General features: G+C 39.5%; 1 protein-coding gene across 1 annotated transcript; it reads left to right on the top strand.

The window, feature by feature from the left end:
* Positions 1-509: 509 nt before the first annotated feature.
* Positions 510-24098, top strand: PPP1CC (protein phosphatase 1 catalytic subunit gamma). Its single transcript, XM_074205665.1, has 7 exons — positions 510-949; positions 12313-12444; positions 13929-14159; positions 17328-17432; positions 21424-21647; positions 21807-21941; positions 22719-24098. The coding sequence occupies exons 1-7, from the start codon at positions 895-897 to the stop codon at positions 22806-22808; spliced, it is 972 nt and encodes a 323-aa protein (XP_074061766.1). The 5' UTR covers positions 510-894; the 3' UTR covers positions 22809-24098.
* The last annotated feature ends 1663 nt before the right edge of the window (positions 24099-25761 follow it).

Genomic DNA, 25761 nt, shown 5'->3' with positions numbered 1-25761 from the left:
TCCCGGCGGGGCAGGAGAGTCGGAGGGGGGCGGTCTGAGCCCCCTCCCCTTGTCCCGGCTGCTGGGCCGGCTCGGGCTCAGAGGCTGCGCCCGGGGAACGCGGCGCCTCCGGCCAGGGGGAAGGCCCGGCCTCCCGGCAGGACGGCAGCTCCCGCGCGGAGCCCGGGGCCCGGGGCCCACAGCCCGGAGCGCGGGGCCCACAGCCCGGAGCGCGCTGCCGCAGCCGGCCCCGCCATCCCTCCGAGTCCTTCTCGGACCCGCGCGGGTTTTCGAAATCCCTCCCGGCTGAGGTCCTATTTGCTCCCCGGCTCGCGGAAGGATCCTGCGCAGAGCGCGTGCCGCACGTGCCCCGCCGCGCGCCCAGGCCCCGCCCCCTCCTCCGCGCGCCCAGGCCCCGCCCCCCGCCGCCGCGCGTCCCCCGCCGCGCGCCCAGGCCCCGCCCCCTCCTCCGCGCGTCCCCCGCCCCGCCCCTCCCGCCGCGCGCCCAGGCCCCGCCCCCTTCCGAACCGCGGCGCCCGTAAAGAGGTCCCGGCCGGCGCCGCGCTGCTCCGCGTATCCGTGCGCCGCCCGAGGCTGGCTGAGGAGTCGGCGGCCATTTTGTCCCTCTCGTGGCTCCAGCGGGAGAGAAGGAGGAAGAGGGAGCCCGGGGGGGGGGGAGGGAGGGGACGGGCAGCGAGCCGGGCGCCGCCGCCGCCGTCTGTGTCCGCCGCCGCTGCCCCCGGCGCCGCCGCCGCCGCCTCTCTGTGCCCGGGAGCGCGGGAAAGGGGCGGCCGGGGCCGGGAGCCGGGGGGCGGGCGGCGCGCCGCCGCCGCTGCAGGGGCCGAGCCGGGCCGGGCCGAGCCGGGCCGGGCCGGGGGGAGGGCCGCCGCCGGGGCCGGGACGCTGGAGGGGGCGATGGCGGACATCGACAAGCTCAACATCGACAGCATCATCCAACGGCTGCTGGAAGGTGAGCCGCGCCGCGCCGGGCCGGGCCGGGGTGCCCGGGGCGAGGCCGGCCCGGGATCGGGGGTGCGCGGGCGCCCCTTCTGCTCCCCCCGCCGGCCTGGCCGCCCCGCGGGCGGCGTGCTCCGGCCCCCACCCCCGGGAGCCAGCGGGCGCGCCCCCCGCCCCGCGCCCCGGCCGGGGGGTCCTCCCGGCCCCGAGAAGGGGAGCCCGGGCCTGGGAAGCCGCCGGGGACGGGCGCAGCCGGCAGGCACCGACGGGCCGGCCTCTGCCAAGTTCTCGGTGAAGTTCTCCGCTGCCTCCGGGACTCTTTGTCCTGTGCGGGGCCGGCGAGCCCTCCGAGGAGCCCGAGCTGGTGGCCCGCGCGGCCCCCGAAACCGGGGGCTGGCTGTGGTTCCAGTAGCTGCCCTTGGGGAGCAGCCAGGAAGCCCCGAACTGAGCCGGTCGTGTGGCCCGGAGCGGTTTTCCGACGTGTTCTCGCGGTTAGACGGGAGCTCATTGTCTTGCTGTTTGCTACAGACTTTTTTACAAGATTAGGTTATTCCGGGGTGTTTTATGTTTAATGTGAAATTGCGATTTTTCCTTGAGCAGAAATGAATGAAAGCAAATTACGTCCCGTGATGAGCAAAGAATCTGTTGAGAATTAAAATAATCTTAAATTGAATAAATGAAAGGAATAGAAAAGACAGAAGAATTCATTCGTTTTTCTTCTGTTCATTTGTTAGGTGGATGAGCTGACATCAAAGAGAAACTCCACAGTATTTACTCTGTCACTCAAAAACTTAATGTTTCATAAGTTATAGGTACAAAAATTAGTCATAGTTAACCTGTAAATAACCTATAAAATAACCTATAAAATTATATTATAATTCTTTTCCCTTTACTTGATACAGTTTTGAAACCACGGTACTTGCCATATTGCCTTTTGGAAGCCACATTTTACATTTTCTTGCTTTGCCATTTGGAAGATCTGTCATTGCAAGCTTGTCCCATCTCGTTTAGCTGATCATTCAAGTAAATGTAATAAGCTAGTGTTTCCTTAATACTTAGGTACTAACTAAGGAAGGCAGGCACACTGAACATTTAAATAACCCATACTCGTTGACAAATAAAATATTGCTTAAGCACAAAAGGCAAAAATTCACTTAGGCAGTGGTTCGCTCATTCAAGTAGGAAGACTTAATGAAGTTTTAGTATGGATTTGGGGGGGGCAAGAAATCTACTTAAGTTTTCCATATATATATATGTCTGAAAATAGGAAGAAAACGCTTGCTCAGCAATTACTAGAGTTTTCCTTCCTTGTAGGAGTCCTTTTATATTCAAAATGGACAGGCCTTTAAATTGATTTAGATTGTTGCATGCTTATAAAGATGATGGTGTATGGCTCAGAAAAACCCATAGACACCAGAGAAACCAACTCAAAATGGATGACTTGCTTACGTTGGGTAGAGGGTCAGTTCTTTGCAGAAGAGTTCATTTTATATTTTAGGTGAATTTTGCCAGATTGAGTCTGGAGGGTATTAAGCTGTTTGATACAATTTTTTTCCCAATTCCAGAATGGTATTTTACATGTAAAAGAAGTTGATATGTATAGATAGTATTTTTGTAAACACTTAAGAGTGAAATAACTTATTATTACTTGCATTCCATTATTTAAGCTATTATAAGAGAGATAAAAATAAACTTGTTAATGATTTCAGTGAAAGCTTGGGCATGCTTGCAAATTTGAGAGGTACACAAAGCATATTATACTAAACAGTAATAGAGCTTTATAAAGCTTAAGAAGTACATATTAAGAAGCTCAGAACTTTTGCTCATGTTTCCTAATGGAAGTTGCCACATTTTCCTGGAAACTTAGAATGAACTGTTCATTTCTCCTCCGTTAATAAATGGAGGCAGAATTTTTTCCCCTTAGGGTAGCTCTGTCATCATAGATGCAATCTTTTTATAAAAAGGGTATGTATAATAACCTCCTGTTCAATCCTTTGAAATCTTTGTTCTGAATGAATACATTGGTTATATTAATATTAACTTACATTGAAGCAGTCAATTCTGAGGTGGAAATTCTAATATTAAATAAATTTCAGTTTTTAGAGCATCAGGTACCAATTAGCACTGAGATATTAATAAAGTAGAAATGCTTGTCCCTGGTGAACCTTTTATTGTTTGTCAAAGTAAGTTTAATTCAACTTATTAAGCATACCTATACCTATTTATACCTGCAATATAGGTGACACAGCAAATAGAGTGCTGGGCCTGTATTCAGGAGGATCTGAGTTCTGATACTGTCATCAAACACTACTTGGGTGACCCTGGACAAGTCCCTTAATCCTGTTTGCCTCAGTTTCCTCTTCTGTAAAATTAGCCAGAAAAGAAAATGACAGGCACCACTAATTGATTGGGGGGGGGGGTCTATAAGGAATTGTGACTAGGAAACTGAGATAAAATTTGTTTAGTTCTGCCCTCAGGAAACTTAGAGCAAGCTTGGTAGGGAGTATGTTGCTTATATAAATATTTGCCCTGGGCAGAAAATGTTAAATGCAAAGGAGTGTCCGGAATGCTATATCTACCTGTGAGTTGATGCAAGTCTTTGAAAGTGGGAGGAATGTCCCGGAGGACCACAGACCCAGCCCCCAGGTTCAGGGTCTAGGAGATATAACTAGAGATACAACCTGCAGAGGAGAGCATTTTGAATGTTTGTAGCAAAGCAAATGTCTGAAAAGAAAAGGACATTTTCTAGTTAGTGATTCTCAGTGACTAGGATAGGAAAAGTGGATTTAGGCTCTAAATAGACTTTGGATGTGGTCTGCATCTCCCTGGTGAATAAATACAAGGACCAGTTCATTTTTTCATTTCTTTGCTTAGATTCAAAATCTGGTTTCTGTTAAGTGCAGGAACAATTCGTGCAGGTGCTCCTTTCCATCTCTCAAAATAACTCCAAGCACGCTGGCTTTTTTTTCTGCAGCTTTGTGTAACTGACGTCCTCTGCTTGTGCCCTTGCTAAGACATTGGAAATTCTACACTAGAATCAGATAATCTGCTGTTTTGAGGCAGGGTTAGAGAAGAGTTTAATTGTTGGTCTGTGGTTAAAGAGGATTTCTCTTCCCCTAGAACTCTCACTGCCTATATCAAGCAAGGAGGTAATGCTGAAACTGAGATCATGAGTTTGATTTTGCTGCTCTTGAGAGGGAGCATTGTGCACAAGAGCAATAACAGACATTCCTTTTCTATAGAATTGTCTACACTAGATAGTGAGAGAGGATGTAAGGGTCTGTGAGTCTGATTGTGTATCTTACCTGTCATCAGTGAAAGTCTGGGGAAATGTTTATATTCTTTTAAATGTCATGTGCTTGCCATAGAAAAATTTCAGTTAACAGTATTACATGATTAGCTTGACTAGGGTAGAATCATTGCAATAATGTTTAAATTTTACTTGAAATCATGACTACTGACATCTCTTGAAGACAATTGAAGAATCCAGCATGGCTGACTTTGAAGTTTGGGGGGGGGCACACACAAAACTTGGAAGCTTTAAGAATAGGTTTCACAAAAGACTAAATTTCTCTTAATCGATCTGGCATTCTAGAAGGATGACCAAATCTATTGCTTCGTTATATTGTATGTAAATTTAAATTAATTTTAAGGTAGGCCTACAAAATAGTAGATGTTGGTAGTTCTACTGGTAAGTGCCCAAGTTGCTTGCTACCCTACTCCCCAAGGTTTATGTGACTTCATTCCTAGATATCTCAGAACTTCAGAGAATCGACTAAAAAGGAAAACTAAATTGAATACTTTAATATTTCATTGTTAAAGTATATTGCTTACCACAACACTGTAAGGTAGATTTTAGAAATGATCCCGATTTTGGAGATTAAGATGCTGGCTTTCAGAGCAGTTAAATGACTTGCCCAAGGCCTTGCAGCTATTAAGTTTCAAAGCTGGAATTGAGGAAGGGGTAAATCAGATACTGATTCATAGAATCACATCTAATCAAATCTATTGGTTTTATAAATAAAGAAATTGAGGTCCTTCCAAAGGGTCATTCCCTCCCCCCCCAACATAATTTGAATCCCAGGCCACTAATTGCAAATTCATTTTTCTTTCCACAGTTCTATGTCCCTGGTTTTAATTCCTGTTGGATTTTTTTTCAGTTTTAACATTTCAATCTTTTATTTCTGAGAATGTTAAATAAAATTTTATAGTTGTGACTTATGCCACTTTTTTTTACTGCCATTGAATTTACTATAATTGGATGTATTTAAAGACTATTGGTGTGTGATTATTTTAAATCAGTAAGATCTATACCCCTCATTTCCTTGTGACCATGGGCTCTAAAAATTTCCTTGTACTCTACCTTTATGTTGTTTTTGTATTTAATAGTTGAAGTTTTTCTGCAGCAGTTAAAAGTTTTCCTGGTTGTTGACTTTTGTACGTATTATCCCTCCATGTAGTTTTCATTCTTTTTGTTTGTAATATAGCCACCTATAAAATTCATCCTGTAGCTTATTTGTTTCATCATTGTGCCTTTGATAAAATTTCAGGTATTTAAATGTTGTCCTCTGGACAGTGAAACTATCCAACATTTGGAAGTTTAGGGAGAATTAAGAGAGGGTTTACAAGACAGGAAATTGTTGTATGTCTATCTCCCTCTTAAATTCCTGTAGCACTTATTTAGACTGCTCATTTTGTACTTATTTAATAATGTCTTGGATTTATTTAATGTCTTTTTTTTTTCAAAGGGGTATCTTGCCTTCTAGATTGAGGATTCTTGGAAAACTGGGCCAGAGGCTTTAAGACTGCTTTGTTGTGTTCATAACACTTTTAGAAAAAAAAGTACATTTTCTGTATCATAGACACTAAGTATTTTTTGCTTAATTGATTCTATGCTGAAGATTATTGTACAGGGCTTGGTGGTAAGGTAATAAAATATTTTTAATTACCCAAGTAGCCCCACATCAGCATATATAAATGAGGGCTGTCATTGAGGCAGGCCTAAAACTGCTATGGAGTCACTGTGTTTCTGAACTTTGTAGTCCTTCACAAAAATGTGGGTCTTTCTGAGCACCTACAGTGGTGCTTTCAGTTTCATTGCTCATTTGGTGGGGAAAAAATGGGTGCACAAGGCAAGGTCAGCTAACAAAATAAGGTGTACCTCATCAGCAACTTGATTGTTATCTTGTAAATTCATTCTGAAATCCATATCCTCTCTTCCCCTTACCCTCCACAATTTTCTAAAATGTTTTAAATAATTAGAATAGTAATAACTAATAATAATAAGCTTGTATTTATATAACCTCTATTATGTGTCAGGTTCTTTTAAGAACCTTGTGAGAAAGATACAGTTATTATTTACAATTTACAGATGAGGAAACTGAGGCAAACAGGTTAAATGACTTGCCCAGGATCACAACTGCTAAGTGTCTGAAACTGAATTTGAACTCCAGACCCAGAGCCCTATCTACCCACCAACCTATCGAGTGTAGCCTCCCAAGCTAATGCTCCTTTTGGATTTAGGAGAGTAATTTTTGGACAGTCCCTGCCATCTCTAGAGCCTCTTATTCTCTGATAATATGTAATATGCATGAAACTTTTTAAATTAACTTCTCCTTTATGTGTGGTAATACAGAGTATAGAAGTGGTTTCATCCGGTTGATCTGCCAACAAGCCCTGTTAGGAATTCTTTAATTAGGTTGTCCTTCAGGAAGTGGTAGAAGTTTTCAGGAGGCCTTGGCCTTAGTGATTTGCCAGGTGTATTCTATCAGTCAGAACATTCTCTTGAAAACCTTTTAGTACAGACCTCTAAAATCCTCCTTACAAATTAGTTAAAACTCCAGTATTTGAAAGTTGTTTTGTCTGCCAACACTTCTTGCCTAATCAAATGATATTTTGTGAGATTTTTCCCCCAGATTCAATTTTGTATTGCTCATCTTGATACTCTTTGAGTAGGACCTAAATTTTCTTTTGTCGATTTTTTTAGCTAATGGAAATAAATGGCCTCTGAATTCTCTCATTTGGTTTGTTCATACTCCCCCCCCACTGGTTTTAGTTTGTTTATTTAGCTTTCTGCATTAGATGAAGTTAGTATTCATTTATGCAAAGTCTTATGGAGTTCTACTAGAAATTTCCCCAAAGCAAAAGTTATAAAATTTTAGGATGACTTTAGTAGACTGATTGAGGAATGTTTGTTTTTGCTTATTTCTAGTCTATTAAATTAGAACTTAAGTTAATGTTTTATCTGCAGAAATAAATTTTAAAGTAAATATTTTAAGATATTAAACCTATGTTTTTACCATATAATTTGCTTTAGTTAAGAAATTAGATATGTAACACAGAAACTCTTAAATTGTTGCATTTTATGGCAGTAAAACAGTAAATTGTAACCTAAAATTAGCTGTATGTGGTTTTCCCTGTTGTAAAGATCTTGCTGAAATGGGGGGGGGTTCTTTTGTAAGGTTGACTTGCCAAGACCTGATTAGAAAATTCTCTGTCTTCTCAGACTATAGTTTGGAAAATACAGACAATATTTGCACTTAGAAGAAAATTTCTACTAATCTTCTCAATACTTTCTGCTTATTCCTATTTCTCCTAAATACAACTCCCACCATCTAAATAAATATGGGCATTGTTTCCACTTTGTATACCCATAGTGGAACTCAGTATAGTGACTTGAACAGAGGCAGATGCTGTCAGATAGAATAAATTAATGTGCATGTCGGGTACCTTCTTAGACTTCTGGAAGCTGAAACCCACAAAATAAGTAACAGTTTCTCTCTAGATTTCAAGATTTACAATGTAACCTCTATTGGAACATGTTAGTTTGGTGACAGTGATATAATCAAGTATAGTTGAGCTGCCTTTCCTCCATCATTGGCATCTTTGTCACCTTGAGGCAGACCCTTCTCACCTCATAACTGGACCATTGCAGTAGCTTTACTGATTAGTTTTCCTGCCCCAGTCTCACCACTCTAATCCGTTAATCTTCCTAAAATTCAGCCTCCTGATCAATAAGCTGTACGCTCTCCAGTACTTATGGAATTGAATATAAAATACTCTTTGGAACATTCAAAGCTCTTCACAACCCAGCCTTCTTTTTTCAGTCTTCTTTACACCCTTGTGGTGGGATTCCAGGGACACAGGCTCCTTACTGTCTCTCAACAATGGGCAACTAAGTGGTACAGTGGATAGAACACCACCCCTGGTGTCAGGAGGACTTGAGTTCAAATGAGGCCTCCCAGACTCAGATCCAGTTCATTTGCTTGTCATGGCATTACCTCCCTGATTGATTCCCAGAATTCTCTCCTTCCTCATTTCTACCTTTTTTCATCTCCATGACCCTGCTCAAAAATCCCACCTTCAGGAACTCTGCTGATCCTCCTTATTTCTAGACCCTTCCTTGTTTCTGTTACCTTCCCATTGACTCTTCACATACCTTTCTTGGCATCCCCAGCACTTACAGCACAGTACCCTGATACACAGTAGGTACCTCATAAATGCTTCTTGATTGATGACTGTCAAACATATGGAATACCAGCCACAGTTCCTAGCTTAGTACAAATCTGCAAATCTATTTAAAATATCTCATGGGGTTAAAATAGAGTCTTTAACAGGAATCCTAAAAATATTTAAAAAAATTATTTTTTTGAAGGGAGGCTGGTAATGAAGCCTGGAGGTCTTGTGGAAACTTAGCCTTTAGCAGAAGGAAAGAAAAGACTGTCGGTCACTTCTGCCTTCACTCCTCTCAGAGCTGATCAAGAGCTCTTCTTCCTTCCCCACTTGCAGCTTTGAAAGTTAGTATCAATTTGGAGTTGAGGAGGTTTATTCCCCTATTAAGTTAGAAAGAAGCTGCTTCAGTCCAGTTCACATGAATTTTTGGGACCCTAGGGGTTCACCACTTCCTCAGTCCTAGGCTCCTTGAGAACCTTTCCACACATCATCTCCAGAAGTTCATCCCAATGGCCTGAGGTAAAACATAGCTTGGAATGACTTGGGGAGGTGGCCTTATTACATGCCTTCCTTTGAACTCTTAGCTGGGACATTTTGCTAACAAGGAAGTTTTTGAAAGGTGCTTTAGTGGTCAAGAGTGAATGAATCTTGCAATTTTTTTTCTATTTCTCTGTTTGCTAAGATTTAAACCAAACCTTTTTTTTTTTCTTATTGGTCACTATGTATTTGCAGATAAAGTAGTTTTAGCATTAATTGTAAGCAACAGAAATCTTAAAGAATGACTTGAAGTATTGTGAATTGTTTCTCCCTGCATTTTTTACTTAAACATAAATTGTTCAAGGAAAAGTCTAAAACAGAATCAGAGCTACTAGCTAGCTAATTATCTTAGTCAAAGCCCTGAACATAATCAGAGACCAGATCTCCTGACTCTTCTATCCAGTGTTCATAATTGCCCTTTCTTTACTTGTGTGTGCTCTCTTCATCTTCTTCCCTCTTTCTACTCTTACCTTTATTCTTTGTCATGGGGGGAGGTGGGAGTGTGAGAATTACTTTGATTAGTGTCCCAGTTCTGATCAGAACATATTAAGCAGAAATAATAACCTTAAGGTGCTTTTAGAGCTGACCTGTCCTTGACCTCAGATGCCAGGGATTTCTTCCCCTGGAGAAGTAGGGAACAAGACCGACTTCCCTTACCAATATGAAGTAACACACTTATTTTTTCCTAATGATGGACCCTCCAATGAGCAGTTTTTGTGGATTTTTACCTGTACACTATTGGCCTATTATATATATCAAGTGAAAATGTTTGGGTTTGTCTTTGGTCTCTGCTGATATAGTTGGCACTTTTTGTCTTCCAATACACTTGTTGTCTTCATCCTTTCTAATTTATTTGATTCATTACAATTTGAACAGTTGCTAATTCAGTATTACTTGTAGACTTAAAGAGCATTTGTTTGTTTAGATTTTTGATAACTATCTTAAATAATTGTGACGTCTAAATTATAAAATCTTTGATGGTGTCTATTGAAAGCAAAATAAATAATTCTATTTACTGAGTATAGAAATACTTTTTGCAGCTTTTATGATCTAATCATTGAAGGACTGTGAAATTTTGGGAAAAAATAGGGAGAAATGTAGATATATATCTTCTGTGAGATGTGAGGTCATCTAGGCCAGGCCTGAATTCCTCAAATAGAACTGTAGGCCTCTGACAGAGTTTCTCTTCTAAAGGAAGGGGTATCTTAAATTATCTTAACAGTTCAGTTCAACTAGTATTAAATACCTACAATGAATGCAAAGCACTGTAGTGTTTGTATTATTTAACTGTCCAACATCTGTACTTTCTCAAATAACTATAATGAATTCCCTTTGGTAAGCAGACTATAAAAAAGCATAATTGTAGGTGGGCTTATGGTAAAGTAGTATTTTCAAATTTAATTATTGCTGTGTTTGCTGGAAATGAACAAAGAGGAGAGGAAAACTAGGGGAATCTTGGGAAATGAAAAGAAAAAATTTGGAAAGAGTACAAAAATATTCAGTAGAGATAGCAGAAGGAAGGGAGATTTCTAAAATATCAGATATTCATCTAAGAACTGTTGTTAGGAGTTGGGGCTGCAGAGGAGTGATTGAATGCAAAGATATTGGAACATGACCAATGCACATGATACTGTTTTCTTGACTATGCGTATTTGTTACAAGAGTTTTTGTTTTTAAATATTCAATAATAAAATTTAAGAAATTCTATAGTATGTGACCAAGTAGGCTATTTTAGTGTCTTCTTCCTTTAATAATATTAATTCTTTGAGCCTTTCATTGTGATCATGACCAGCCTTGAGATTTTATTTCATCTCCTCAACTTTTCATAGCTCCCCTGAGGAATGACTGGGGAGAGCTACATCTTGATATTGCTATTTTCCTGTGGTTACCTGTTTCTAAACTGGAATAGGTCCCAAGCAGGTCAACTCTATGATCAAAAAAATGGGAGGGACTGCTTTATGAGGACAAAAGAACTAGGATTTTTATACTAGTGATGGAAGAAGAGATTGAGATCTATAAAATCAGGAAGGATGAGCAGAGATTTGTTCATTCAGTTGAGAGTTCCTGTAAGAAACGCTTGCAGAATTTTGAAGAGGCTGGAGGACAAAAACATGGCAGGGTTTGTATTGTGGATGATAAAGATCTACCCCAAGAATTACCACTGGATATATTGGATATTATTATCTGTGGTAAACTGAAGTATAATGGTGATGCCCTGGTTTGACTGAAATCCACAAGACTAACATGATCTCTCTTTAGAAAGGGAAAAACTCACTGAGCATTTGTTAATAATAACTAAAAATCATAGCCACTGGGTAGAATGCTTTACGATTGTTATGTCACTTGATCTTCAGACCTCCCTGGGAGGAGGTACTGTTGTATCCCCAGATACCTAGGAGGAAACTGAGGCAGGCAGAGGAGACATAACCTGCTCAGGGTCACATAACCAGGAAGCATCTGTGGCTAGAATTGAACCCAGGTCTTGACTCAAGGCCCAGTGCTCTGTCCACTCACTGTTCCACCTTGATAACCCTGAAAGTGCCTACTATGTGCAAGGTGCTTTGCTGCGTGCTGGGCCTGCAAGTATAATGAATGAAGGATCCCTACCTGATAAGAACTGTATTTGGATTAGGTATGAAATTTGTGGAAGAGAGAGCTCTTATTATCTTTCTATGCTTCAAAAAAAGGAAAAGGCTGGTGGGGTATTGCTGCTAAGACCATTTCTGTTTAGCTTTAAAGGGCAACAGAACCAGCAGAAAGGAAGGACTTGATAGGAAGAAAAACTTGTTAACAATTTGAATTGTCCCAAAATGGAATGGGCTTCCTTTTTTGGGGGTCTTGGGAAGCTGAGGTTGCATGACGGCCTGTTGGTACTACAGGGATTCCTTTCAATTAGGTGTTGGGATAGGGAGCCATGGAAATCCCTTCTAGTTCTATAAACAAACACATGATTGTGTTATACTTTATGGGGTCCGAATACTGTAGTCCTAAATTTCCACAAAATAGTTTTAAGGATCTTTCAAACTCAATGTAGGTTTATGTGATATCTGTTTTTCCACATAAGTGTCAAATACTAAGTTAGAGATGAGCATTAAAATTGCAGGTTCTTTTAAATATTGTATTATAATGTTTCTAATAAAATAATAAAGCTATAGTGTTTTTCTTAAAATTTTTACTATGCAGCACAAAATATCTGAGATGTATGTAAATGTTTTATTTGATTTCGCATAAACATTAAAATATTGCTTGTCTACTCAGTGGATAGAGGAGGGGTGAGAGGGAGGGAAAGAATTTGAAGCTAACTCAATTTTTTAAATAAAGTGCTAAAAATAAAAAATAGATGTTTTTAAAAGATATTTCATATGATTGTATTTTATCCTTCCTCAGTGAGAGGGTCGAAGCCTGGTAAAAATGTCCAACTACAAGAGAATGAAATCAGAGGACTGTGCTTGAAATCACGGGAAATTTTTCTCAGTCAGCCTATCCTATTAGAACTTGAAGCACCACTTAAAATATGTGGTAAGTTCTGGTACATTAACCAGGTTTGTTTTGTTTTGTTTTAAATCATTGAATTGAATTGTGGATGTGTTAATGAAATAGTTATTTATTGTCTCATTCTTCCCACCGTCACCCATTTTTAAGGCAGGAGGAAACAGGTTCTAGTTTCTTTGAATTAGAGCCAAGGCTTGATTCTAGGTTTTCCCTGAGTCCAGGCCCAACTCCTTGTCACTGCTGCCTCTTGCCCATTCATGAGGCTTAAATATCTGAGACTTCAGTTCCTGAAGCCTTAACTCTTGTGAGGACTGACTTAGTTTATGTGTCCCTTCTATCTCTACATAATCTTCCTCTAAGTTTATATGCTTAAGAAGGCCCTTGTTGTGGTGGTACTTTTAAATACTGTACTGGAATGTTTCTAATAAAACAAGAAAGCTACCAGTCCTGCCTGGGATGGGGAGCAGATCACTTAAAGATCACTTAATCACTCCACACCCTCTGGGCCGACTTGTGTTGATTAGAGGGGATTTTCTCACTAGGACTTCCTTATGAAAATGAAATCTCCATATAGCTTTTCTCTTTCCCTTTCTTTTGCCACCCTGAGGTGTGGGAGGGTGAGAAGTGCTTTGGATATTTTCCTTTAGTGATTTTAAGGATTAAGGAAAAGTGTATTGACGGAGGGAAAAAGAGATGGGGAAAATGTATGGTTTTAAAGGGTTTGGAATTTTTTGATTTATCAGTTTCCTCATGTGCAAAACAGGGTTAAAATACTATTTATATTTATATAAACCATTTATATTACCCATGTCACAGGGTCAGAGAATTTAGACCTGGAAAAGAGGCCTTAGAGAAATCATTTCCTACACCTGATTCTCATATTTTTATAAATGAGGAAACTAAGTTATAAATCTGAGTTGGAGTTAATATTTTACAATAATTCCTTGATGCACATTGGACTAGAAGTAAAGAACTCCCTAAATAGCGCTTTAAAATCTTTGGCTGGGAGCGGCTAGGTGGCGCAGTGGATAAAGCACCAGCCCTGGAGTCAGGAATACCTGGGTTCAAATCCGGTCTCAGGTACTTAATAATTACCTAGCTGTGTGGCCTTGGGCAAGCCACTTAACCCCATTTGCCTTGGAAAAAACCTAAAAAAAATCTTTGGCTAAGCTATAATTTGACAAGAAAAATTCAGGAGTATCTTCTTAATGAGACATTTAGTCTGTTGGTCAGGTGTAATTTTCTTCCCTTGGTGAAAAGATTTAAATAATAAGTATTCTAAATTACATTGAATTGAGTGCAGTATAAAACTAAGCAGTATATAACGTGGGGTCAGAGAGTCTTAGTTTGTCCAAACAACTTACTGAATTTTAGGTCAGACATAAAATAAGAAAATATTTAATGCCATACTACAATTGAAAAATCTCCAGTGCGCATATATTTCCAAAGTGAAATAATGAATGTGGCACCAGAGTACTAAAGTGCTATGTAACACAATTTTTGTTTTTTAGGTGATATTCATGGACAATATTACGATTTGCTTCGACTTTTTGAGTATGGTGGTTTCCCACCAGAAAGCAACTACCTGTTTCTCGGAGACTATGTGGACAGAGGGAAGCAGTCCTTAGAAACTATCTGCCTTCTACTGGCCTACAAAATCAAATACCCAGAGAATTTTTTTCTTCTTAGAGGGAACCATGAATGTGCCAGCATCAATAGAATTTATGGGTTTTATGATGAATGTAAGTAGCTTGTCTATGTGAGACATTATTTAAATCTTTTCAAAGTTCCTCATACTAGGAGGCAGTGTCCGTCTATCACCAGTGAATAGCAGTGTCCTTGAGAGCTAAGGTGCTTCTTTCAGAAGACTGGAGTTTTGGGGATACTCTGTGTGTAACACCCTTCAAAATGAGTTCTTGATACTTAATATGTATAATGTTTTTCCCAGTTTACAATACAGTAAAAAGTTGAATTTGCTAAATTCAGAAATGTGCTGTGAAAGGCAAAAAATTCACATGCAGCAATTCCATGCATTATCCAGAGTGATTTGTTGTAATGCACACATTGAAATCCTCTTATGGAATGTTTCAAAAGATTTTTTAGACAGAGTCCAGCACTTCATAAATGCTTATTCCCTTACCTCCCTTTGCCCTAGAAAGGAACCTCAGCTTCATATGGGAGTGGAAAGAAGGACTTTGAGTGGATGTAGCAGAAAGAGCTTTTATAATTCTGCCTATAAAATCTGGTTTGGATTGTGCCTTTGCTGGCTAAGGTAGCATTAAGAGGTCCAGAGTAACCAAAGCATGACAACAAGCTAGATGTGCTGGTCTCCATTTCTTCACCTGTTGAGAACAGCAAAGCCTTAGTTGAACTGTTCACACAGTTTGCTATGAAAGAGTAGTGATTGGTTATTTCCAAACTAATTATGGTTCTTCCGCTCACCAGCACTTTAGGAGCTGGTAATCATTCAGGCTGTCAGGATCCATGACATCTAAAGTCCAAATGTTCTATTTTCATAAAAGTGATTTTAAAACTGTTGTTTACTATTTTGCCATGAATAGTTATTAATAGTCAACCAGAACCAGGATGTTTGTCTTTGAAATTATGATCTTCAGAATTTTTCTTTTGTATAAATGTCTTGTGCCTGGTTTGTCCTTTTACAGAAAGCATTTTTTCATGGCATCTACATGGACAGAGTTGTTCTTTTTTAGAGCCTCTCTCTGTGATTCTTAAACTTCCCAGAGTCAGAGTGTTGAGGAGGTTCAGGTCCGAGCAGGCAGGAACAGGATGCCCTTATGTCTGACGCTGAAAGTTGCCTTGTTCAGCCTTATTCCCCTCACTGCCCCTTCACTTCTCAGATTACCTCCAGTGCCTGATCTCCAGTCCTGTCCCAACTGCTCTTAGATGCTCATAACCCTCAGCTCCCTTCTGGTCTCAACTCAGGGACAGTGCCTTACAACAAGGTCTTGTATTGTAGTCCTCCTACCCACCCCCCAATTGCTCAGCACATAGCTTGTATCTACCTGGGCTGGTATTTTGCCTTGGTTGACTCAGAGTACCTTAAAAATCAGACCATTTCATTTTTTCTTTGTATCACCTCCTAGCACCACCCAAATAAGAGTATGGCTAGAACTATGCAATCATTATTGCTTTTTGTACAGAGTTTATGGACTATTTCTTTTTACCAGTGATACATTTAATTTCAGAAAATAAGTATCAACATTTTGCTATTATAAAGTGTGACCATGAGCCTCTTAGTTGAATCCCCTTTATCTGATTTACAAATGATACAGTTATAGATTTGGAAACATACTTACTATGAATGTTTTCTATAATGCATTTGTTTCTAGAAAGATAAATACTAGCATACATAAGTACAAGTATGAACTGTTTTGCACTTTATGATCTTAATATGAAAAAGAATCCTTAATATGAAAACTTACCCTTTTATGAAGCCATCATCAAATTACTAGTTCAGAGGAGCATGAGCCTGTCATCTCATAAAGACTATTTATATATAGACTCTGAAGTAATTGGTATAGCATATATTGCACCAGAATAAAACAGTTTTTAAAATAAAGTCAATAGCTATTTGGTGTTGGGTCATAACTTAAAACAGCAGACAGAGGGCAAAAGAAAAATCACTGTTTGGCTTACAATGTCAAAGTCTAAGAGCTAGCTTCATTCAAGAAGTAAGGAATGGGCCACAGTGTCAAATGTAGATTGCATATTTAGAAAAGAAAATGAGTTTCCAGGAAGAGAAAATGAAGACATATGCTAGATTTTCCAGGGGATATATTATTTGGAGGGATTGGGGATAATGATTGGCCTGTAAACTGTCTTACAGTTTGCCGTGAGGTCACATTCTAAATATTGCAAGTTGATTTAGCTTTTGAAACATTTTTCCTAGAAAGCTATTTTAAAGATAAGATAAATTCTTAATCCCTCTGAAGTTCAACAAAAATGTATTTAATTCATATACTTTGTACAAACTAATGCTTGAAAAAATACTTAATTTCTGCAGCCCTTCTCTTCACTAAGCACAATTTGAGTACAGTGATCCCAAAAGAAAAATCATTACCCAGTGACTAGCTTTTGGTGAAGAGTTCTCTGAACTTTTCTCAGTTGGTACTTGGTTTACATATAGGTCATCATTGAACCTTTCCAGCTTGTTATAATGCTTAACAAAAATTCCCTGACATTTGAAACTTTAGAGAATTCACATTAGGTTCATGCCAGGAGAAGACCTTGAATAAGCAGTCTGAAGTTTAGTTTCTGTCCTAATGTTGTTCAGAAGTCCTCCCTAGCATGACGCCCCTCTTTTCTCTCTCTCTCTCTGCAAGGCAGTGGGGTTAAGTGATTTGTCCAAGGTCATACAGCTAGGCAATTAGTCTGAGGCCAGATTTAAACTCAGGTCCTCCTGTCTCTGGGGCCAGTGCTCTATCCACTGTGCCACCTAGCTGCTCTCTGATCCCCCCCACCAACACTTCACCTCCTCTCTCTTCTTCACAGTAGCCATGTCATGGGTGGACATTTGGTTCACAAGTGGAGGGGGTTCTCAGAATAAAAGGTTTCAAGTTGAATTTGTGAATATATAATACTCATTGATTTTTTAACAAAAATGGGTTAATTATATTCTCATGTCCACACCTGATTTCATCAGGAAATTTAAAATGCATTGGTTCATATAATAAGAATTACATTTGATATTGATCAGTTAACTTCCAAATAAATGATCTAATTCTTTTAAATCTTTTCAAAACACCCTAGTGTTTGGTACTTGATTTTTTTAATCATTTTTATTATTATTATTACTATTATTAATAAGGTGTTTAGAATCTTAAATTGATGAAAATTAATATTGAGCAAGTGAATTTGAGGATTAACAAGTCATTTAAAAATCTTTATAGGTAAAAGAAGATACAACATTAAACTATGGAAAACCTTTACAGACTGCTTTAATTGCTTACCAATTGCAGCCATTGTGGATGAGAAAATATTTTGCTGTCATGGAGGTAAGTGATAGAGTTTGATTTCTAAGTAGTTGTGTGGAGGAGTCAGAACTGATTTGTTTGTGGGTCTCATAATATTGAGCCTGACTTCCAAAATCCAGTTCTCATTGTTGATTTTAAATCACCTGTCTTCCCTAAGCCATCCTTGATTTATCAAGTTGGAATTATTTGTCTAAGGAAAAATTCAGGGTAAAATGACTTGTAGGAGGATATTTTTGGTTGTGTGCAATTCTAATCTTTTGGTTCTAGTTTTTTTCTTTTTTAACCTCATTAAAAGATGTCTGGATTGTTCCCTTTGCCTTATGATCTCTAATTCTGTTCCTTATCCTCATTTTCTGTCATCAATTGAATTGGAACCAATTCAGGTTTTCAAAAAACATGATAGGAGAACTATGGCACCACTACCATCTTACTCCTCTCCTATTCCTTTACTTTTGAACTGAACCTGGAAGAAATCACAAAACTTTATTGAATGTGTCTACAACAGATTTGTTACCTAATCACAGTGGTCTTCACTGAGTCAGGGATGTCCTGCTGCCCCCAAATTGAGTTCTCTAACCCATTCTTCATAGGCACAGTTCTAAACCTCTCTCCTCAAGCCTTCCACATCATCCCTTACTCTAGTAGCTGAGACCCTCACTTCATAATTTACCCCCCCCCCAATTTTAAACCATTCGTTGAGATCCTCCATCTTCTCTCCTTCTCATTTCACCTCCCTCTAACAACATACCCCATTCATTCTTCCTTCATTTCACTTCCTTCACTCTGAAGATGTCACCTTTCTCCTTGACAAAGTCAACCTCTCTATGTACTCTTTAGGTTTTTGCAAGGCAAACAGGGTTAAGTTGCTTGTTCAGAGCCACACAGCTAGGTAATTATTAAGTGTCTGAGACTGGATTTGAACCCAGGTACTCCTGTCTCCAGGGCTGGTGCTTTATCCACTGCGCCACCTAGCCGCCTCCATGTACTCTTTACTATCCCCTTTCTTATCCAACACTTTCTAATATTTAATCACTCCCCTATTTGATGTGTTCTTCCTACAAACATGCATGTCTCCCTCATCCTTAAATCCTGACTTACTCCTACCATCCCCCAGCTACTATGTATCTTCCCCCTGTCCCCACCCCCAGCTAAACTCCTGAAAAAGCCATTATACTATTTTCTCCTCATTGTTCCAAACCTGTCTGATTTCCAACTTTATCACTGAATGGAAACCATTTTCTCCAAAGTGACCAGTGCTCTTTTAATGTCCAAATCTAAATGTTTTTTCTTAGTCCTTATCCTTTTTAGGAAGACATGTTGTAGTAGATGGACATTGGATCAAAGTCCACTCCCTGCCTCTCTCTTACCGAGGGCACAAGACACTTAACTTCTCAGGGTTTTAGGTGAGTCTCCAAAGAGGACAAGCTACATATTAAGCGCTAATCTGAATAGGTAGAGAAAATTTCCTTTCCTGGGAGCAGTGAAATCAAACACAATCCAGGTCCCATCCTTAGCCTTCCTTGTTGATCTCTCTTCAGCATTTGACTGACTCTTGATAGTCTCTGGGTTTCCAGAATGCTGCTCCTTCTGATTTTCCTCTTCCTCCTCCTCTAACAGCTTTTCATCAGTCTTGTTTGTTGGATTTTTATCCACATCTTGCCCACTAACTGTGGACATTCTCCTAGACTCTTTTTCTCTCAGTGTCAGGAATTCTTAGTCTGGAATCCATGAGCTTGAGGTTTTTGTTTGTCTTATAACTGCACTCCAGTTCATCTTGCTATGCATTTCATTTTGTGCATTAAGTCACCTTCTGAGAAGAAGTCTATAGATTTCACCAGACCATCAAAGTTCAGTCCATGACCCAAGAAAGGTCAAGCACTCCCTTTGTGTACTCTTTTACTAGGTGAACTGTACCACCACCTGCCCAGTGGACCTCTCAGGTTGGCTATCCAATAAGAGCTCAGCTTCAACATGTAACTAGTGAGGACACCATCATTCCCAGCTTCCCAGGACCACAATCTGGGAGCCAGTTCCACTGCCAGGTCTTGTCAGTTCGGTGGCCCAGTGAAGAGAGTTCAGACTCAGGGTCTGGAAGATCTCAGACATTTCCAAGGGGTGATTTGGGCAAGTCATTTGACACTGTTTCCCTCATTTGTAAAATGGGGATCATCACAACCTGGGAGGGTCAAGTGAGACATTTGTCAAGTGCTTAGCCCAGGGCCTAGCACATAGAAAGCCTTACTAAATGTTAACTATTGATGGTAGTATTCTTTCCACCTTATTTCCAGTTTTATATTTTACTCACCTTCCCACACAGTACAAATAGTAAAAACTGGTTTATAAGTGATCCTAATATTCAAAAAAGTTTGCAAACTGCTCATCTGCAACACATTTTGTCTCTAATAGAAATTAATGTTGTTTTAGGTCATTCTAGTTATAATTTCTAAAATGCCTCTGTAAATTTCTCCCCTTCTTTCCAACTTAATTGTTGCTCTACACTACTACCATTGTGGCTACCAAAATTTTATTCTACAAACTCAAAGCAGAAAAAAATAATATTGGTTTAGACAACAACAAATTTAATCAGAAATAAGCAAAATGTAAACATATTCTACCTGTTTAAAAGGAACACAAAAAGTTTTGAAAGGGGGGAATCCACATAGGGTGCCTGCTCTTTTCTCTACTTTTGTTATCATAAAAAGTACTGCTATAAATATCTTAGTGTATGGGGGGCGGTTATTCTTATCTGTGGCTTCCTTGGGATATAAACTTTGTAATGAAATCTCTTGGTCAAAGAGTATAGACATTTTAGTCACTTTATTTGCACAATTCCACATGGCTTTTATGGATTCACAGCTCCCCAGTAGGTGCACTGCCATGCCGGTCTTCCCAAAACTCCTCCAACACTGACTATTCTTATCTTTGCCAGTTTTCTGGTGAAGAGATGAAACCTCAGGATTGTTTTGATTTCCATCTCTCTTTAGTGATTTGGAGCCGACTTTTAATGTGATTGTTGATGGCTTATGGTGAACTACTTGTTCACATCCTTTGATCATCAATTAAGGAGCAAGTTTTTGGTTTCCATAGCTTTTTATTGACTGTCTTCTCATCTTTGCCTTCAAATAGTACCTTGTACAGAATGCTTTTCCTGGTCTTCACAAATGATAGCACCTTCCCATCTCATTTCCATTAATTCCATCTATATTTTACACATATTTATTTAAAAATTGTCTCGCTCTTTAGAAGGTAAGTTTTCTGAGGACAGGTACTGTTTTTGCCTTTCTTTGTAATCCCAGCATTTAGTGTCTGGCAAAGTAATCCTTTAATAAATTTAATAATTGTTGAATGACAGCCTGAGGAAACTTCACATGACATGTATATATGTTTCACCTGCTTTTATCCATTAAGTGATTTGACCAAGGTCAAGCTTGTCTTTTGTTCTAAATGGAGCTCTTGTAAGTGTGAAAGAGAACAAAACTGAATTGGGAGTATAGAAGGGAGGACAATGAGGCCAGCAACCTGACTACTTCTGGACAGCCTGGAGCTTTAAAAGGCATGTTTCTAGTTACTTTAAAAGGCATGTTTCTAGTTACTTATGATCATCTGTATCTGTAGTCATTGAAATGTCATTGATGGTAAAATCTTGAATTTTACATGGCCCTTTAGGGGGAAAAAAATCTCAACCAGGGAACTACTTGCCAAAAACATGGTGTTGTTTTTTGTAGTTTTTTTCTTAATTTGAGTGAATTAAATAATCTTTAAGTAAGTTCCTCCAAATTTTTAGGGCACTGATACCTTCCCAATGTTGTTAGTCTGGTTTCTACTTGAAAACATGTGTGTATGTGTGTAATCTTGATAAAAAATCAAAACCTATAATTTAAGGACCTCATTGTCAAGCTTTAACCTATTCCAGGCCCTTCTTTGAGGACACTTGGTTATTTAAATACAGTTCCTCAACCCTAATTTTGGATTTGGTTTTTGTCCCCCAAAATGTTTTCTTTTTGTTCTACAGGTTTATCACCAGATCTTCAGTCTATGGAGCAGATTCGACGAATTATGCGACCAACTGATGTACCAGACCAAGGTCTTCTTTGTGATCTCTTGTGGTCTGACCCTGATAAGGACGTCTTAGGCTGGGGTGAAAATGACAGAGGCGTGTCCTTCACATTTGGGGCCGAAGTGGTAGCCAAATTTCTCCATAAGCATGATTTGGATCTTATATGTAGAGCCCACCAGGTATTTGATTTTGAATTTTATATGAGAGCAAATGTGCTAGCCCTTTAACTGATTATGAAAGGTTTCCTTAAGCAACCCACAAGTTTAAAGGGAATTGAGGACAGGTTTTACCAGGTTTAGAAATTATGCCTAATAACAAAACTTTTTTTTTTCTCCAAGGTGGTTGAAGATGGATATGAATTTTTTGCAAAGAGGCAATTGGTAACACTCTTTTCTGCCCCAAATTATTGTGGTGAATTTGACAATGCAGGTGCCATGATGAGTGTGGATGAAACCCTAATGTGTTCTTTTCAGGTAGAGTATGTTAAAACTTGCTGTTTGGGGGCAAATTTACTATTGTCTAAATCAGTGTTATTTTTGGCTTTGTATTTGTGGTAGAAAGTTTTTTGGGGTTTTTTGCAAGGCAAATGGGGTTAAAGTGGCTTGCCCCAAGGCCACACAGCTAGGTAATTATTACGTGTCTGAGACCAGATTTGAACCCAGGTACTCCTGACTCCAAGGCCGGTGCTTTATCCACTACGCCACCTAGCTGCCCCAGTAGAAAATTTTAATAAACATAATGGTAATATTGTAGAACAGCAGTTCTATTAGAAAGAAAAGGGGAGATACCTAGAGGGAAGCTTTATAAATTAAAATTTAAAAAACCTCAGTTTCAGCTAGAGACAAAAAGATTTATGTAGATGAGCAGTTCTCAACCCTTTTTTGAATATTGGGAACACTTTTAAATAGTAGTTTTACTATTAGCATTCACTGATTGGGAAAGTACATAATGGAAAATTATTATGAATGCAATAAAGTATTTCCACATAATTTTTAATCACAGTATTTATGTGTATTTGAAAAATATTTTATAGATTACTTGATGATTTACCCCCCCCAAAAAAAATTGCTCAATTTATATATGAATCATCATCAATGTGCAAGTTACATGTGTCACTTTAATGCTTTAGTCTATATTACTGAAATGTGTTCCACGTGAGCCTGTCCCCCATGTCTTGGGATGGGGCCTGGGTATTCAAGCACCATTGCAGCCACCTCCTAAAACCCCTTCCTACTATGTGACCATTTCAGATTCTGAAACCTGCCGAGAAGAAGAAGCCCAATGCCAGCAGACCTGTCACACCACCACGGGGCATGATCACAAAGCAAGCAAAGAAATAGAGGTCAATTTGACACTGCCTAGTTGGGACTTGTGTGATAGGATAGAACCTTCCTTCCTATTTTCTTTCCTTCATTTTTAAACTGGAACGTGCACTGGTCAGCTTGCTCAAATAGATACGTGTTTGTGGTTTCTTTTCCCATTTTTGATTTAATGAATGGCATTTGCTGGTTACAGCAGCAAATGAAAGACTTTCTCCACTCCCAAGGAAAGTTTCTTTTTTTGAAAAACAGTTCTCTATTCCTTTAAAAAGCAACTTCCGTTGGTGTCCCTGCTGCACACTCCATAACAGTTGATCCTGTCTTTCAGGGTAGCTGTACAATTGACTTTTTATTTTTTTGATTCAGTACAATATATGTGTAGTGTAAATGCTTGTTTTTTCTTTAGAATCTAAGGAGGGCACTAGAGTTCTCTGAGACTAGACATATGTTACTGTCATAAAATGCATATTGTTTATACAAACCACTGTGAATGTGTTTTCTTTTTTTTACACTTTAAAAGATTTATTTCAAAGGGATTGCTTTTTCTTTCATTGTCTTGTCATGTACAAACTAGTTTTATTGCTATCAACATTAGGAATAACCTTCAACCTTGCCAGCATCACTGGTATGATGTATATTTAATTAAAGCACACACTTCCCCTACCGTATACTTTTGACAATTAAAGCCATTATTTTAAATGTTTGTGACTTTCCTAAAGCCAAAGTTTCTGTTGAAATATGTATTGACACAACCCATAAATACACGGTGGCATGGTTGTATGTAAATGCCTTCCTCTTGGGGACTTAAAAAGAAGTTTTGATTTTGAATAGCCAATAGTAATGCAGTGCTGTTTATGCTATTAATGATTAAAGTTAATAAAATTTTGTACAATTTCCATATTGCCTATTCATTAAGTAATCTTTTTACAGTTACATCAGGCCTGAACCTGTCCATTCAGAAAGCTTCAAATTATAGAAACAATACGAGTGATCGGTTTTGCTTTCTTTGGCCTACATGCTTTATTCTGCAGTGAAGCTGAGGCTTGTAAGTCAAAAAACAAAGGAATTAACTTAATGTCCACCAGTTTATACAAAACTCACAGTATCTGACTTTTTTAAACTAAGATCTGTTAAAGAAATCTGTTTGAACAGATGACAGTGTACTATACCATGTGGTGAAAACTAATTCAGACTTATTAAATGAAGAACTTGTTAAATCCTCTCAGTGTCAATTTATCAGCACAATACACACAGGAAAACTGTTGATGGCATTTTGAGTAGATTTTAATGAATAAATTGCTCTGGAAACCACCGTGTCTCCATTTGGATTTGTCTCTTCACATTCAAATGTACTGCTTTTAGAAAAGAAACTGTAAAATGGAAACCGAGACTGTAACTGTAACCTTGTTATGGTTCCACATCTGTGCCATAGGGCCTGCAGTACAAGGCCATTGTAGTTGGGGGTGGGGTGGTGCTGGGAGGTGGGATTAGCCTCCAAATTACAGACTCATCAATGTTTGGAGGAATGTCATGTTTTAGCTTTTTATGGTATTTATGTTATTTAGCAATAAACCATGATGTAACAGGATTCTGTTGTGCTACAAAAGCCTTTTCCAAAATTTAGAAGATTCAGATTCACATTGGGGCTTAATTTGAAGTCTCTAAGTGGAGGAAAATGTCGACTAAGAGTCTGCCACAGCAGTTTGAGTTTGGGAATGAGCTATCTCAAGAGTGTGTGAAAGGACAGCAGATCTGAAGGGGCTTCCTGGCCAGGTGCAGACATCCATGGCACCTCGCACAGAGTCAGTTCTGAATGAATGAATGGATACAGAGTGTATGGAACTGGAGTGAAGAACCGACCGGTTCGATTCAGCTCTTACATTTTTGAATGATCACCATTTCACCTGGGAAGATTAGAAGATGGACTTAAGACTGATGAGACTTAAGTCTCATGAACCAGCTGCTTTCAGCGCCAGTGACAGGTCTTCTTGTTCCATTTCACATGTGCACATGACCAGCTCTAGACCTAAAACTAGGCTAGATTGGGGAAGAAAGCAGCAAGCAAGTGCCCCCCCCCCCAAGTCCCATTATAGGCTCAAAGTTTGATGTGGGGTTAGTGAGCGCCAAATACTTGTTTAGTACCAAACTCTACATTGGGCTTTAATCCTCATCCTGATTTTCAGCATATCTGCTAAAGTTGCCTCAGGAGAACTTGGCTTAGTTGAAGACAAAACAGATTTATTTCCCTTATTCACATTAACTTCCCGAATTGTACTATAATAGGTCTCTTATGGTCAGTTTACGACTCAGAAGAAACAGACTCAAAATTGAATATAAATTTTTTTCAGGTAACTTTGCCTTTAATTCTGCTTGATACCCAAGCAGCCAGACAGCAAATTCCAGCCACATTTCTGTTAGGAAGGGCCAACCCACACACCAGTTGTTCAGGACACTTCTCTCAAGTGAATAACAAAATAGTCACATTCTTGGACAAACTGGCATTTTGGCCTTTCCTGGGAAGACATGTATACAGTCTGTGCCTGTGACAGAAGTGGATTGTACATGTTATTGGAATGTTCCACTCCCAAGGTTTAATGCTATACCTGCTTAGTTTTGGCATTCAAGAATGCAACATAATGAAAAATCATTACAGCATTCCAAGGTCTGTCACACCCTCAGAATTTCCCCAAATTTCTCACTGCTGACCCCAATTCCTGAATAGGTTTGGGGTTTTATTTGTCCTTCCCTGGGTAAGGAATTTTAAGTTCTATCACCAGGGGGTTGGGAGACCTCATTCAGTTAGGTTTTGGCTGCAATTATAAGAAGAAACACTAAAAGAAGCACCAAAAAACCTTTAACCTCCCAGCTTCATCCAGCAGATAGCAGTTCCCTTTCAAAACCTCATTGGATAAAACTTAGAAGCTAAATAAAATATTCAAGGAAAACAATCAAAGATTTGGCATTCGGGATGGAT

This window comes from Macrotis lagotis, chromosome X (genome assembly GCF_037893015.1).
Source record: "Macrotis lagotis isolate mMagLag1 chromosome X, bilby.v1.9.chrom.fasta, whole genome shotgun sequence".
Classification (NCBI taxonomy): domain Eukaryota; kingdom Metazoa; phylum Chordata; class Mammalia; order Peramelemorphia; family Peramelidae; genus Macrotis; species Macrotis lagotis.
Note: the sequence above shows the minus strand (reverse complement) of the source record. Positions and strands in the feature narration are given on the sequence as shown.

What these genes read in the sequence shown, in the direction of transcription:
- PPP1CC (XM_074205665.1), top strand. Translation starts at nt 895, where the DNA reads ATGGCGGACATCGACAAGCTCAACATCGACAGCATCATCCAACGGCTG. An exon ending in AGCACCACTTAAAATATGTG is followed by an intron (nt 12,445 to 13,928) that starts GTAAGTTCTGGT and finishes TTTGTTTTTTAG; the next exon opens with GTGATATTCATGGACAATAT. An exon ending in AATATTTTGCTGTCATGGAG is followed by an intron (nt 17,433 to 21,423) that starts GTAAGTGATAGA and finishes TTTGTTCTACAG; the next exon opens with GTTTATCACCAGATCTTCAG.